Raw genomic sequence first — 17172 nt, 5'->3', positions numbered from 1 at the left:
CTTCAAGTAGCTTGCACTGTTCTGAGGATCTGACTGCTCAGAATAAATTCATTCTGGTATTAAGCTTTCAGTCTGTATAGTCAAAAAAGACTGGATGTAAAGGCTTATGTATTCTTACATGAAGCTGGCTGCTTTTTCTATTGACAAGAACAAAAAATGATCATATGAAATCAGTCTCAAAATCTTTCTGGTGCTGCTTTGATATTTCCTGTGGTGATAAATAGCAAGATATGCTCAATGGTGGCAAATTACAAAGGAGCCGGTATCTACCTATGTGTATCATTTAGTTACTAAATAACATTTTCATGACTTTTAGGAGGTGACGAGGAAAAATAGCAGACAGATGGCTAAAGAATGACTATTCCCCTCATTCTGTATGAAAAGAGAGAGAAAGAGAGAGAGAAAGATGTTAAAAAGAAACCCATGAATAGAACAGAACTGAATAACATAGGAAAACTGTTAACAGAGATTACCTCAGCAGGAAGTAAAATTGTACCGAAGAAACAATTCTATATGAAGTCTCATTTCCAATGAATCATGCCATTGTCTTCAATTTCATTCTAAATGTGAAACCTGCCCTTACTGCTTGTTCTCTGTTGTGGGATCGCTGTCAAAACAAAGAACAATTATAAAATGTTCCCTCAGTTCTGAGTTCCTATTCACTAAGTGATGCCAATATGATGCAGAGATCTAAATGTGAAATTTGTAAAATGGAAACTGGATTTCACCTTTTTTCTTGTATTTAGATGACATGAGAAAGTTGGAAGAGTATAATTCAGGTTTTAAGAGCTTTTTATACTCTCATGAACAAGAAGACTGCATTTACTAGGTACTGGTAGCCAAACTGGTAAATCTAAAATGATAATCCACAAAGTTCTAGGACAGTATCTGAAATATCTGTCATAATTTATTTATTTAGATATAGCATTGCTAGATTTGAATGATGAATTAGTCTAAGCAGATTGTTATTTCTTTCAATATAGCATTTTATTGATGATTAAATTTATATATTTCTCTGAAATATTGCTTTACTTTAATTACTTTAATTAATTAAATATTTGTACTTCACAAACAGGTGATAATATCTCCATTTATACATTTTTTGCTAAAGTTGTCTGTCCATTTTCACCCAAACTTTGGATTATATAGTTCAGTAATATACATGCTTTCCACATTTTCCTATGAGATGTGAAGTGATGATGAAGGCAAATATTGACATTTTCTTTATTCGAAAAAATATGAAATTTCTCATTATTAGAAAAATCTGTTGCCCTGATGACAAATTACGTGATGAAACAGAAGGAGGATGTAAATCTTAGAGTTTTAAAAGCATCTAATATTTACTCAAATTATATTCAGCTGTACTTATCTAGCATGCTGCTGGAATAGTGTTATCAATAAATCTATAAATAGGATGCAAAATGCATGTGAGCTGTCTGTGCATGAATAAAGAGCAGAACAGCAGTAAATTATAGCATAATATATAGTTTAAAATGAAGCAAACGGAATGCCTTGACAAGTTAACGCAACATATTTTGTCACTGAGTGTGAAAGATTCATTACGCATCAGCCTTGAGAAAGCTGGATTTCTGAAGCATGGGGTCATCCAGGACACATGATGTAATGAGAGAGCATGGAAACATGCACAGAACGGCAAAAATAATCTTCTGAATAATAATGCCACATTAAATTTTCAGCTAAAACTCAAGTCCTACCCAGTACTTCATTGTTCAAGAGATGTCAGGAGTACAATAAGAAAGAGCAAAATAATGAAGCCTGACTTTCTATGGATTTGTTTCCCACAGGAGATTCAAAACTGATCCTCTTTTAGAAACTAGGCCTTATACACTGGTTTTTTTTTTTTTGTTTGTTTGTTTGTTTGTTTGTTTTGGTTTTGGTTGGATGGTTGGTTTGTTGTTTTTTTGTTTTGGTTGTTGTTTTGTGTGCGTGTGTGTGTCTGTTAAAGTCAGGTTTCATTTAATTGAGAAACTCCTCTAGCCACCCTATTTTCAAGAAATTTGGGGAAAATTGGTGTTTTGGGGAACTGTCTTTGGGATCTGCCAAAGATGACCGAAGCCACCAGATTTCCAAGTTGGTCAGAGGAAAGAAAACACACACAGGTCCGGATACATATACCCAGCAGACCGCTGACAATGGCAAAGTGCCACAGAATGTTTAATTCCATCTGACCCCAGAAATGACAGATAAATTTCCACCTGCTGTGCACATTGGCCTGGCAGAACTGTGTGGATGCTGTCCCCACAGCTCGGGCCACCAGCCCCCAGGAGCAACATCACTGTGTCCCAAGCACTGCCATGGAGGGAAATATTAGCAGCTGACAGTGATGCTGTTTTGAGCATACTTAGTAAGAAATATTGGTGCTTGGCAGTGTAGGAAAGGGTTTAAAACTGGGGACAAGGCAGGTGGAGAAGTGTCATGGGGCACTGCAGTCTCTGGACATCATGAGGCATTAGAAGTTTATCGAAGGGGATTTATCGGGAAGAAATTATTCCATTCCCTTTTGTAATGCTAAGATTAACCGTGATATTTTCTTAAGCATGAAAAACGGGAGAGTTTCTCCGGATTTAGCACTGGTTTCGAGCGCGGCTCCCGGCGGCCCCGGGACGCCGAGGCAGCAGAGGGCGCTGCTGCGCGAAATGGCGGCCGCGCGGCGGAAGGGGAGGGCGCCTCTTCCACAAGATGGCGGCGCCCCGGCGCGGCGTGGCTGAGGGGAGGATGAAGAAGCGGGGAGCAGCGGCCGGCCGGGCTCGGCGCGGCGGGGAGAAGCTGAATCGGCTGCGGCTGGCGGTGGAGGAGTTCGTGAAGGCAGCCGGAGACCAGCCGCCGCTGCCCGCGTCGGTAGGGTCGGAGAGACCGAACCGAAAGAGCCGCCGGGAATTGAGGAAGGAGAAGCGCAGGCTCAAGCGGAGCCGCCGCCGCCTGCAACAACATGGGGAGACGGGGAAAGCCCCCGCTGCTCCTGCCCGGCCGGCTCCTGCCGCCAGCCCCAAAGTCCCGGCGTCGCCTCCAGCCGCTGTAAAGCAGCGCCCGGAGCCGCCGCGGCAGCAGAAGGCGGTGCGGCCGCCGGTGCCGGCCCCTCGGCCGGCCGCCATCTCCTGGTCGCGAAAAAGGGCGCTGCTGGAGGCCAACGAGGAGGAGGAGAAGGAGATCCGGCGGCTGGAGCGGCGGCTGGGGCTCAACAAGCGCCGCAAGAAGAAAGGGAACAGCGGGGCGGAGGGGCTGCCCCAGAGCTTCGTGCGGGACGGGCTGGACTACGTGCTGGGAGTCCTGGGCTCCGGCGCCGGGCTCGGCGAGCTGTGCGGGGACAGCGACCAGGAGGAGGCACCGGGGCTGAGGGCCAGCAAGGAGGCTCCAGAGGAAGACGACGAGGAGGAGGAGGAGGAGGAGGCCCTGGGGGAGGATGAAGAGCTGGAGGACGCCTCTGACGCCTCCGAAGGGGAGGATGTGGAAGAACAGTGGGAGAGTGATGGGAGCTCGGCCCCCGAGGGTGAGCCAGAGGCAAGCGAGCCCCCGGACCCGCAGGAGGAAGAGGAGGTAGGGTGTTTGTCTGAAATAGCACAAACTTGCATCCCAAAGCGCCATGAATGCAAAATAGACTTTACATCGACTCTGCAAAGTGTTTGCTCTCTAACCAGCATGTGGAATGTGGGTGAAAACAGCGCTGGGCCTACCAAGCGTTGACTTCTGAGGTTTGCGACGTCCTAGGGACAAACACACATGGAGGGTATGGTAGGAGGTTGCACCCTAAAGCACAAAGCATTGTTTGTATATACAAGATTAGCAACTAAAAGGAACAAAGAAGTGTGACCATCTCAGTTCTAGAAGATCCAGATTAGGCCTTTCCACCAAGACCATAAAAAGTTTGTTAAAAATGAATACCAACTGGGAACGGGAGTGTTTCTTCTTCCAGATGATCCCAGAGGTTCTGCCTGTGGTATAGGCTTTGTAGCAAAGAGAAGAGAAAGCCAAACAGATCGTTTAGCCACATGGCACCAAGTTAAGCTGTTAGTACCCCTGCACCTGAGGCTTTCACCTGTACAGGTTTCTGCTGTCTATCTGGATAAAACAAAGATTAAAGATCCCAGTGTAAGAATATAAGTATAACTTACAAAAGTATAAGAATAACTTACATGAAACTTCACATGAAGGGGAGAGGGGAATTTTTTGCTACTGTCAAGTTGATCATAAGCAGTAACTTGTTGCATGTTGGTTTTGTTTCTGAATGAAGTTGTTCCTTTGACATTAGTTATCGGAACAGTGGAATGTACGTTTAAGTAAGACTGATATATTCCTCTTAAATAGAAACATATGTGTTTATTTAAAATATTTAAATACTTAAAATGGTAGTCTCATTTGCTATTCTGTTGTTTTCTTGGTAAGGATCATAATCACAGTGCTACGAAGTACGTTCCCCCTCAGGTGAGAAAAGCTCAGGAGACACTAGATGACAAGAAAAGAGAAGAATTGGGAAGACTGAAGAAAATGGTGAATGGTCTCATTAATAGGTAATGTAATAAGGACAAGTAATTAATCTTTCTGATTCTGTGTGACAGTGATCATCATTCAAAGAAAAGTGGCATGGATGTGACTTTTGTCTTTTCAAACTACATTTAATTTGTCAGTCATGTCTGCTATCCTTAATAATAATTGTCTTTGTTGATAGAGATTCTTCAAAGTTGGTGGTTATAGAAGTTGAAAAAATGGAAAATAAATTCAAGATTGGGCTGAATTCCACATGGCTGTTGCCTGCAAATGCTAGCAATAATTCTCTTAAGTGTCAGTTGGAGTATGCCTATTTAGAAAAAAAAAATAAAATCACATTTTGACATGCGTGCTATATTCCCCTTAGCATGTTTTTTTATAAATTAAATAAAGTTAAATTTTCTCTAGCACTGCAGTCAAGGAAGAGCAACTTTATATTACTTTATAGCTTAAAGTACTGAAGACCAGAAAAAGTAATTAACGCTTCAATGTGCTTTTAATTTTAGAATACCCTTAAAATAAGAAATCTGTTTATACTTTTATCTATTATCTGTAAAATGCAGACTACAGAATACAGTTTTAGTTACTTAGGATTTGCTATATCTGATATGTTACAGAAGTATAAAGTGTTTTTCCAAAGACTGTGGTGTGCCATAGTTAATACTGAACAGGAACAATTTTTTAATAAGGCTGTTCAGTATGACAGTAAGGACAGTGATAGTGTTTTGTAAATATTGCTGCTAATCTGTTCCTACATGTAAGTACTTCAAAAAAAATGTTCTGGAGTTTCATTTTTATTTTAGTGAACACGGCAAAATACAAAAGGTTCCTTTCATTCATCTTTATTCTTTTTAAAAGAGCTAGCTTGGCTTACAGACAGGTTGTATGTTGGATAAATTGAAAATTGTGGAACTATGCAAAAAGGTGAAACAGTGAACATTGGATTTTGTTTCTCAATAGGTTGAGTGAACCAAATTTGTCCTCCATTAGTGGACAACTGGAGGAGCTTTACATGGCCAACAGTAGAAAGGACATGAACGAAACTCTAACAGATATTCTTATGAATGCTTGTGTTACTGCGGTTGCCATGCCTGCAAGACTGATGATGGAGCATGTCCTTTTGGTCAGCGTTCTTCATCATACAGTAGGAATTGAGGTAATTTTTGTTTCTGGGACTAACTTTGTTTAATAATACATATTGGGCGGTGTTTTTTCTTGATGTCTTTTTCTTGATTGCCTTTTAACTTCTGATCACAGAATTGTCTAGGTTGGAAGAGACCTCAAGATCATCGACCTCTGACCTAACACTAACAAATCCTCCACTAAACCATATTGCTAAGTTCAACACGTAAACGTTTCCTAAAGACCTCCAGGGATGGTGACTCCACCATTTCCCTGGGCAGTCCATTCCAATGCCTCATAACCCTCTCAGTAAAGAAGTTCTTCCTAATATCCAACGTGTCGCTAAATAACATATTTCAGTTGATAGATGAACTCTCTTTGTATTTGTAGCTTATTTGTTTGCTGTTCACAGGTCTGAGTTGCTTTATCTGACTAATTACTTTGTAAATTAACATTGGTCACTGTTATAAAACTTCCCGTTTCCAATTTTAAGAAGGGCTAATATTACTACTGTGGTAATGGTGTGAGTGTCTCGTTTGAACCTTAGCAGTAATGTGATCTCTACATACCTGTATTTTGGTATGCTTCTTAATTCCGGTCTTTACCATTAGTTTACTCTTTATAAATACAGGAATTCCAGGATTTTTTTCCCAGCTGTACCTCTGACAAACAGTGAAGTCTTATTCACACTTTAAACTAGTCTCATGCTCATCAACTGCGAAAATGTGGTGTGTTGTGATTTTACTGTCCCACACTTCAAATATTTAGTTCTGGAATGGTAAACTCTGTGATGCATTTGGTCTTGGACATGCATCTTTTACCTGATACATGACTAACAGTAACAGCATGCTAGTTTGACAGCTGAGAAAATGTGTTCATGAAAATTGTCTAAACAAATTTTGATATGCATACTGTAATTTTGTAACATTTGTAATTTTAAAAGGCAACTGGATGACATATAAGAGGTATAAATAACATACTTTAATAAAATGTGACACAAACTAGTTACTATTTGTACATGTAGTACAACCGTTTTTGTTGAGAGGAACAATATTCTTTAAGATTAATAATGGCAGTCCCTCAAAAATGATAATTTTACAATTGTCTTGAAAATCTGCTAGTGGTTAACTGCTGAATTGTTATTTTTTCCTTAATGGAACTTCTGCCAGGTCGGTGCTCACTTCTTGGAAGCTGTGGTGAAGAAATTTGATGAACTCTCTAAAAGTGATGCTGAAGGGAAAGAATGTGAAAATCTGCTTGCCTTGATTGCCCATCTGTATAACTTCCATGTAGTTCATTCCCTGCTCATCTTTGATATTCTGAAGAAGCTTGTTAGCACTTTCACTGAAAAAGATATTGAGCTGATTTTGTTTCTTCTGAAAAACGTGGGCTTTTCCTTAAGAAAAGATGACGCATTGGCTTTGAAGGACCTGATCAGTGAAGCCCAGAGCAAAGCACACACAGCAGAGAAGAATTTTAAGGATCAGACTAGGGTATGTGTGTATTAAGGATTTTCTTTTCTGAATCAACATTGCTCATGTACATGTGTATATTTACCAAAATGTTTTCCATTATACTCTAGGTTCTAGAGTTCATTAGAGTTCAGTCGCTGCATTCAGTTATTTATTTTCTTTTTGTCTTTCCTCATTAGTTCTTAGGACACAGATACCAAAATGCTTGCAACTGGGGAAACTAGAGCTGTCACGTATTCTATGCAATGACTAATTCTTCTGTTTCATACTTCTTACACGTCAAAAAGTGGTCACTGGGGGCTGGCATTTAGCAGATAAGGCTTTGAACTGAAGCTTGAACACGAATACAATAGGAGTTAGAGTAAACATCCTTCTCTGTATTCATGTACTCTAACTTTCAATTTATGTTGCCAGATGAGTCGCTTATTCTCACAGAATAGCACTTTGAAAATACGCTTTCTACTTATATATTAAACTTGCAGCATGTAATCCACATAAATATTTCTTTTCCTGATAGGTTCGCTTTATGCTAGAGACTATGTTGGCACTGAGGAATAATGACATGCGTAAGATTCCCGGTTATGATCCTGAGCCAGTTGAAAAACTCCGCAAATTGCAAAGAACACTGGTGAGAATTTTCTTGACATAGGTAGAATAGCTGTTCTTACATTACAAATAATCAACTCTGGTTTATGTCAGCTTGATGGTGTATTATATGCTATATAGTATTTAATATATACTAATATAATTTTATATATATGTATAAAATCATTTAACAGTCTGATATTCTTGTGGACAAAAGTTGCTTCTTAGGTAGTACTTGAATAATCTCATGTGTTTAAATTTAGCTAGGCATCAAACAACCTTCTGCAGAAGAGTCTGGGAAAGTACGTAATATGTAGCCAGAGGGTTTGAGGCAAAGTCCTGTACTTGACAAAGAGACTGTGGAATGTTTAATGATTGTGCAGATGGAATGAGTCATCATGACAGTTTTTTTCCCATAGATTTTAAATGCAGGCACCTGTTTGAAAGTTCACCAGAACTATTTTGGAAGTCCAGGACTTCTTAAAATGTATATGTTTTGTTTATTGTTTTCTTTTCTGGGAGCCTTGTGGGTGATGTCTAGAACAATCCAGCATAAAATGCATGAAAATAATTGTCTCTTTGGAGAGCTAATTAATTTTCACAATATTTAAATCTGGTTCCTAGAGCATATGCATCTGCAGCATGTTATTTTTCAGAAACTTTTAAGTCCAGCATGCACAAATCAGCAATGATAGGTAACCTAGTTCTGTAGAATTTCCTCTCAATTTTTCACAACCCTCTTAGTACACCTCTAGACTCTTCAGTTGAAAATTTTTATTTTGTTTGAAGAGTCTATACATTTTGTTTGAATTGTACAAAACTTACGGCAGTTTATCATTTTGTCATTCTGTTTGATCATAAATGTTCAATGGGAAAATCATGACCAGATTGGAAACTAATTGGGGCATCTTACAATGTCATTATCAAATCTAAATTGTAATTGAGTTCTGAGTGAAAGATGGCTGTCTTTTTATTGATGATCTTTGTTTAAAAAGAAAAAAGATGAAGTTGATCAAATCTATGCTTAGAAACTTTTATTATTTGAGAAATCAGAGCAAATGGAAAAATCAGGTTACTTTCTTGAAAAAAAAATCAGGTTACTGCCTGAAAGAAAAGGTGGTGGGAAAGAAACATGAAGATCTTTAAGAAACATGAAAGATCAACTTGTATTTGTTTAAAGTATTTGTTTAAAAGTAATTTTAAGTAATTAAGTATATTAAAAGAAAATAAAAATCTGTTGCTACTTATTATTGTGCTGTTATTCAAGGTTCACAGCAGTAGTTCGGGAAAAGAAACTGAGCTCCGTGTCTCCCTGGAATCGCTCCTCAATGCTGATAAGGTTGGTCGCTGGTGGATCATCGGGTCGTCCTGGAGTGGAGCACCAATGATTGATAATGCAAACAGCAAGACTCAGCAAAAACTGCACATTGGGAAGGTAAATCCAAGTAGGACTAATAGAACTAATAAGTTGAATCGTTTAATCTTCTAAATGTTGTTGATACAGACGAATAAGCTCATTTAAGAGCCCACCAAAAAGAGCCTTGGTGGACTCTTGTAAAACGAAGCTTTCGGATTGTAAGATCTGATATTAAAACTTTGAAAATGTTGGACTCATGCCCTTCAAAAGAGCTATTATCATAATATTATGATAGTGTTTTTTCTTCTCCTATGCAATTATGAAGTAGTTTGAGATGGTTGTGGTCACGTACATTAGGAAAGCACTTCTTAAAGATAATTGGCACAATTAAACTAGGTTTCCCTAATTGAAAAAGCTCCTGATGATGCCTGTGCCTTTATTGGACAAAAGTTCAGGACCTCTGGATTGATGCTTCACGCTTTACTTCAGGTTTTTATTAACGGTCATATTAGAGGCTGCACAGAAATAGCTCTCTTTAAGAGTTTCCTTTTTTTTTTTTTTTTCAGGTGAGCTCAAAGATAATAGAGCTTGCTCGTAAGCAGAGAATGAACACTGATATCAGGAGAAGTATTTTTTGTGTGTTGATGACAAGTGAAGATTTCCTGGATGCCTTTGAAAAGCTTCTGAAGTAAGTACTGACTAGGTCAGAAGAAAGCCCAGAACTAAAAATAGTGATAGCTGGGAAGGAAGAATAACATTGCTGGTCTCACTGTTTAGTTGAAATGGGATCCAAGTGTGTAACTAGGATCCATGTGAGGATGGAGTGGAAGGGTACGAAGGGGACCAAACCCCGAATGCAAGGAGTACTAAGGGTCAGGCAGAACTGACTGGTAGCCAGATGAAAAAAGCAGCCTCTGTTATTGTCACTTAAGTCTGGAACTGTGATTTACAGCATCCTTTGATTTAAGGAGCCTATATGTGTTTGTATTGAAGATGTGGATCTCAATCTAGCGGATCCCAATCTGTTGCAGGCTTGTTTCCTTTACTTCTTGCCACCTTGTGTGTCTCTGTCCAGTCTTGCAGGACCTGGTAGCGTTCTAGCACCTCAGTTTCTCTCCCACAGAATTTATTAGCTTTGGACTTGCTCCAGGGTCCCATATCATGTTAAGACCGGTTTCCTCAACGCTTGACACACTTCTCTTTAGAAGAGTATGTGATCAGGGAAGAGCTCAAAATAAGTTATTCTTTGGGTTTGTCAGAATATTAATTGCAAGTCTGTAGTAACTGGGAGGAGAGAGATCAGGTCTGAACTTTCCTGTTGCAGCCTTGTAATTCATAGGAATTGTTCTTACCCTGATGGCATGCAATTATTTAATTTGCTAACCAAACCAAAACAGACTCCGTAATAAAGTCAACTAATGTTTGATTAAATGCCACTTCTGCAAAACACAGCTTGGATTTAAGACTGTGATGGAGTCATTCCAATATCTTAATATGGCCTGTTCAATTAAAAGAAATTAGCTGCTGCTGCTGCAGTTCTTGCCAAGGCCTGGTAGCTCAATTTGCAAATTGATCCTTGACTCTCATCTGTGCTATTTAAACTAGTATACAAATCTATATACATACAGGCTTGGCAGAAAAACTGTGTCTGCAGATTGCCTGCTGTGTGTTGATTCAGATTTTTATGCGGCAAATGCAGACAGAAGAGGACTCTAAAATCTGCCCACATCTGGCAGGGTATAACAGAAAGCACACAGACTAGTCAGTGAAGGAATTAACTTTAATGCAAGCATGCTTTCCAGAGCATATGGGAACTTATATTCCTGTGTTTGATGTCAGGCTCTTGAGGAGGAGCAGAAAGATGTACTCTAATTGTGCTTGTTGATTCATCTGCTGCTACATCTCTGGCAGAACTGAGTTGTGGTGAAATGGTCATTTAAACCATTTTAAACCCAGCCTGTTACGGTTTGCTTGTCTTTCTCCTCCTTTTGGGAAAAGTAAGTCACAGAATGGCTCAGGTTGGAAGGGACCTTAAAGCCCAGCCAGTTCCAACCCCCTGCCATGGGCAGGGATGCCACCCACTAGATCAGGTTGCCCAGGGCCCCATCCAGCCTCGCCTTGAACATCTCCAGGGATGGGGCATCCACAGCTTCTCTGAGCAACCTGACACACGGTGCGATTGGCCACTGCCTGCTGAGTGATGCCCAGCCAGACCCTGAGCAGTGGCAGTACTGCCCCCACCCCTCTCCCTGGTCAGCTCCCCGTATTTATTGTTCAGCACAATGCCATGTGGCCATCAGCACCGGCCATCCCTTTGGCCAGTTTGGGCCAGCAATTTTGTAAGTGGTTTCATGGAGAAGAACAACTTGAGAAACTTCACATCTCACAAAAATTGTAATAGGGGAAGAAGGCTTAGCTAGCCCGTTGTAGTGTGTTGTGCAATTCCAAATAGTGAGTATGGGATTGCATCTACTATACTCACATAAATTGATTTTTAATAGGTGGTATTGAATGTTGGTTTTTTTTGATCTAAAGCCAGTGATAATTTTGGGCTCCAGCTGATGATAACTAACCTACTTGGGGGCAGGCTTCTGCTGGTGAGAAATAACCTGCTTCAGAGGCAGTTACTGAGTATTTGGAGGGCAATTTTTAAATTGATTAAGACATGCAAATCTCTGGGAGCATTGTACCTCTGGAATGATTTAATAAGTGAGGTGCTTGCAGCTTCTTTACGCAAAGTTACCAGGCTTATGAAATCTGTGCAGCTTTAGGGTGAAGTTCAGCAGTGAAAGACAATCCCAACGCTTACATTTTAGTTGTTTAGGAATATCAGGTCTGAAAAGAGAAAATAGTGCTAGGTCTGTGAAGAAGTGAGGGTAAGAACAAAACTGAACAACATCAAATGCTGTTTTTCTTGGTTACAACTGTCTGGCAACGTGAGTATTTCCAAAATAAGTTATGTTAGAAGTGATGATGAGCAAGGAAAAAGGGAACAGACCAAATTAGTGACTACACTGTAACTTCACAAGTCATCCATTAGATACATGCCAGATAGCTGACTACTTAACATATGTTTTCTGAACAAACTTTTGTTGCTCTGTGACAAACTCAGATAGACCTTGGCTGATGGGCGAGCAGTGAATGATATCGCAGACCAGTGCTTGCGGTGCTGTTTTCTTTTGGGGAACCAGACTGAAGTTTTCTCCATTCATTAGCAGTCAACCTAGAAATCATCCCAGACTTTCCTATTGTAAAACCTTACGTTCTGTTTCTTGGCTGAGTGACAGTATTTCTCTAGTACGTGTCTGTGATCAAATGCAATGACAGATGTCTGGAAGGGTGTACAAGCAATGGACGTTAGACTCAAGCTATGACAAGCTGTACTCTCCAGACTGTAGAGCAAGTTCCAGTGGGGTCAAACTTTGTTAGAAAATGCATTTGAGTTATACCAATGCTGTATGAAACTTGAGCTTGAAGCAATGAAAATAATTTTGTTTGACATTTTGCAGATTATAATATTAAGCATCCTTCATTTTAATTGGTTTTAATGCTGCCAAGCATCTGACAGCCCTGGAAGCTAAATCATATTATTCACAGAACAGGTGCATTGTGAGTTAGTTACCGTTCCTGGCCAAAGTGCCTCGGCCCTATTTTCGAGTGGTCAAATGTTCAAGTGGGAAGGCTGTTCAGTCCTTGGCCTTTATGCTGGGAGACAGCCAGCATAAGTACTTATTGATACTGTTTTCCTCAGGTGGTGCTGTTCTGTTTTGTTGTCCAAGCAGCTCTTGTCTCACAGTTTATCCTCTGTGTTAGTACTCCAAGTTGTAGTGCTGCTGCTTTCAAAGCCCACATAATGACAAGACTCCTTGATGACACTTGTCTCTTCTGTTTTCCTTTGTGGAGGGCTGCAAACATGGAGTTGGGCTGCTACTTCCTCTCCAGGCAGTAAATACTTGTGTCGTTCTGCCTCAATCTGTTGTGGTCTTATATTTGCAGCCACTTCTTTTACACCAGTAATGCTGTAGCATTTCCATATTGCTGTACCAGGATGCTGACTTAGCGTACAGTCTTAAGGGTTTGATGCCGTTCAGCCTTTTTTGAGGACTTTAAGAACTTCTGACAACCAGAATTGAATGCCTTTTTTTTTTTTTTTTAAGGTATTAAAATGTTGACTGTTGTAGCTTTTACTTAGTTGCAATAATTTGTTCCTTACTGAACTATTTTTATCCCCTTTTCTAAATTTTAGGCTTGGACTGAAAGACCAGCAGGAGAGAGAAATTGTTCATGTTATCCTTTATTGCTGCTTACAGGAGAAGACGTATAACCCCTTCTATGCATTTTTGGCTGGCAAGTTCTGTGAATACGAAAGACGATTTCAGGTAAAGAAAAATGCATTTCTACTTTTAGTGCCATTGTTATGGTTAGAAAGACAATTATTGACCACCTGAGAGTAGATGTGTGCCTGTTTACATTTCATGATCCTGATGAAAAATTCTCCTGGTACACCTGTGCATTTAGTAAGGTAAACTCTTTCCTGCTCAGATCTGCCACTAAGTAACTTCTGTAGAAGGTTTGCTTTTTTTCTGTTTCACATGTTTAAAAGGACTTGAACTATCCGATCAAAGATCTAATTAACAGAGGGCACATAAAGAATAGAAGGTCAAAAGGGTTTGTAATTTCTTACTTAAACAGTTCCTTGATTTGTATTTTTTTTTTTTTTTCCCTTGACGCCTAGGTGACATTTCAGTTTAGTATCTGGGACAAAATCAAAGACTTGGGCAACCTGTCAGCCACTGCCATCACCAATTTGGTTTCAGTGTTGGTTCACTTACTAAGGACAAAATCATTGCCGCTTTCAGTTCTCAAGGTTGGTGTGCTTTCTTTTCAAAATACGTGTTCTCACGTTTCCAAGTTCTGTGGAAAACGTGTATTATTAGCTGTATGTACTTAACTGGTGCTTTGCATGTTCATTGTCATGAACAAAGATGAAACTTGTTCTAAAATTACCAGATTAATTTTATCAACTATAGTAGTGCTATCCTTTTGGGAAAAGGGTCCTGGGGTGATGGAAGCATACAGAAATCCTGGACGATACAACATAGAAACATCCTTGTCCAGTAGCAGTGTTGCTCCCAAACAAAGAAAAACTGCCTTGGAGCAGGTGATTTGGATCTCTCATTATCAGAGGCAGTGTTAATGAAATCCCATTGGATCTATAGGGATTTTAATGGTTTGGATGCCCTGTTCAATTCTAGTAAAGAACAGTTATATGACTGCCGTTTTCTGTAGAGCATCTGGGGTTGGAACTGAGGTCCTTTTATTAGCAGGCTTTGCTAGTGAATTTTGTACCACCAGTTCTAGCTGATGTTTTTTATTAGACCAGAAAAAAAATCTTCGGGGGGGAGGGCTTAAATTTCACAATAAGTCCATGAAACTTATTTAAAAAAATAATTTAAACGTGTTAAACAGACAATATTCTGGATTGTCTTAGGTTGTACTTTCGAAGTATTTATCAAATTGAATAATTACATCTTCGTATTGTGGTACTACCGGACTTGTTATTCCTTAAAAACTTCAGTGCTTCCTTATTGATTGACTTTAGGGAGGCAGCGTTCTCAACTAATTTTTCTGTGCATAACTTCAGCCTTGATATATATGGGAGTCCAATCTAATTCTCTCTGTTCTAAAACCAGGTGATTGAATTCAGTGAACTAGATAAACCCAAAGTCCGTTTCTTGCGACAAGTATTAAGCATGCTATTAGTCAAAACAGATGCTGAAGATGTTGGTGATATTTTTGGGAGGTAAGTGATCAGAGAGATCTCCAGAGAATCCTTCATTTGCAATAATTTAGAAAGATAAGAAGTTTGCTTATTTGTTTGCAATTACACACTGCCTTCTCTAAATACCAGACATCCATCCCTTAAAAAGCAAGCTCTGTTGGGGGAAGGTGGTGGTGGGCCAGCAGGCATGAAGTGTTTGTTAGTACAGGTTCTGATCTAGATACAGCTGTGCAAAGTATTATGTACAACATAAGGCTTTCAGATATTCAGTGTATCATTTAGGATTTTCATGAGCAGAGCTCTGTAATTACCTGCATTCCTTAATGCATTCCTTACTGCTTTACCATCTGTGTGCAGTGAGGTTTGGTCTCCAAGCAGTCTTTGCTGGTAGATTTCTTTAGTACTTTCTCCTTTTTTCTTTTTACGTTGCCGTGAGAAAGGTTTGTGGTTTTGTTTTTGTTTTTTAAACCAACATTGTATGGAAAATCTTGGTTTTATACAATTGACAGGGAACTTATTTTTTTAAATCCTTCTTCACAATGATCAAAAAGATCTCAGTTTCATTGAAGGTGCTAAAATGTTGTTCTGACACTTCTGTTTTGCTTAATCCCCTACAAGTGATAAATGTATCTGTAAACATCCTTGAGTTCTATGAAGTATTACACAGTTCATTGGATTCATACCCATACAGTTTGGGTTTCTTGTGACCCATGTAAAATTGCGTTCCAATATTCCAGTTGTTATAGAGACAGCTAAAATTTGCAAGTTAGTCCAGGAAGAAAGTTATATTGTACTTGCAGTGTCACATAAAGCTGGGGAGGGAAATGTTGTTTCAGCTGTAACACAAGGAAGTTCAAACATGGTGTTTGCCTTGGTTTTTCTTTTCTGTAATGCGATTGTTTACGTAAAACAAGTTTAGTATTCTGATACTTCAATTTATTGCTGAGGACCAATTGTATGTTGAGTATGTTTGGGCTGTTTGCCAAATCAATGTAGATATGCTGTTAATTTGAAAGCCTTTTTGGAAAAGCACCTTCTATATATCTTTTTTTTTTTTATTTTAATATCTCTATTTGAAGGAAAAAAAAAATGCAGAAACTTTTGAAACAGTAGAAGTCTAATACTATTTCTGTGTTGTATTTTTACAGGATATCTGACAACCCCAAACTGGGAACGCTGCGGGAAGGCTTGAAACTTTTCCTTACCCACTTCTTACTGAAAAATGTACAAGCCCAAAAGAACGATGAAGAAGCCAGCCTGTTAAAGGAAAGAGTTGAACTAGCAACCAGGTCTTTGCAAGCAAAAGAATCCAAATTCAAACTATAGTCTTTCTCGAATAAAAGATATGTAAAAACTAGGTTTGCATGAAGATGCAAGACTTTGTTAGTCTTTCAGACCCAAGTAATTGGGAATGAGGAGAGCCTTTTTACTGGAAAGGATCCATTTTTTGATGGAAGTGGTTACTCTGCTCAGTGTACTAGTTACACAGATTTAATCAAAGGTGATACGAGGCCCGTCTGAAGAAAGGGAAGATGTTTGTTTTTTTGACATGTCCCTTTAAGACTGGTTACTTCTTGCAGATTAGAATCTGGAGAAGAGGTTGAATTTCTATCATACTCCGGTCAGTAGTAATGTTCAGCATTGCATATTCCAGCCTCTCATTTAAATCAATTGCAGAAAACTGACACTGTGTTTTTAAAGAATCAGCCTTAACCAAAGGCTTTTAATAACTCATCGGTGCACTTGCCTGAAGGAACGGGCCACTAGATGGCATAGGTACTGGTGAGTCAGTTACGGAAGAAATCAACTTTTTTCTAAAAGTGTTGAGTTTCTCAGCTAATTCTGTGAATTGTTAGAATAAAAAGACTTGAAGATCTGACTTTGCCCAATTATGTTGGGTTTAAAGATCACAGTAGAGTTTGATGCTATTTTAACTTGTTTTATTCAGCTTTAAAATTGGAATTATTAGTTGTACCTTCTACAATAATTAGATTTTCTAGGCATAAAGAATAATATCAGTCTTTTAGTAAGAAAGTATTTTATGAAAAGATTTGCTTCCACTTCCCATTCAGATGTCTTAAAAAATCATGTACATTTTCTTGTATAACACTCAGTTTTTGTCACCTTACCACTACACATTAAAGTGAGATTTCCTAAAGGGTTTTGCTCTTTGGATTGTCCTTATTCTAGCTGGGTAGCTAGCAAGGGATTGACCACAAATGTGTGGGGGCACATCCTAGTCTGCATAAACTACCTGTGCTAGGGATGCCGGCCTTATTTCTGTAACCAGGCTTGGCCCCTGGTGTTCAGTAGGCTAATCAGTTATGGTGCCTCCTAATTGCATGTAATAT

The 17172-nt window shown here is 39.3% G+C and overlaps 1 protein-coding gene across 1 annotated transcript; it reads left to right on the top strand.

The window, feature by feature from the left end:
- Window positions 1–2642: 2642 nt before the first annotated feature.
- On the top strand, window positions 2643–16982 carry NOM1 (nucleolar protein with MIF4G domain 1). The gene is given in 12 exon segments (XM_038175170.2): window positions 2643–2683; window positions 2685–3555; window positions 4402–4526; window positions 5464–5659; window positions 6795–7118; window positions 7615–7725; window positions 8950–9117; window positions 9606–9727; window positions 13286–13418; window positions 13775–13906; window positions 14733–14842; window positions 15970–16982. Coding segments are annotated over 12 exon segments (2496 nt in total). The 5' UTR covers window positions 2643–2657; the 3' UTR covers window positions 16148–16982.
- Window positions 16983–17172: the final 190 nt, after the last annotated feature.

Source organism: Anas platyrhynchos, chromosome 2 (genome assembly GCF_047663525.1).
Source record: "Anas platyrhynchos isolate ZD024472 breed Pekin duck chromosome 2, IASCAAS_PekinDuck_T2T, whole genome shotgun sequence".
In the NCBI taxonomy this organism is placed as follows: Eukaryota; Metazoa; Chordata; class Aves; order Anseriformes; family Anatidae; genus Anas; species Anas platyrhynchos.
Note: the sequence above shows the minus strand (reverse complement) of the source record. Positions and strands in the feature narration are given on the sequence as shown.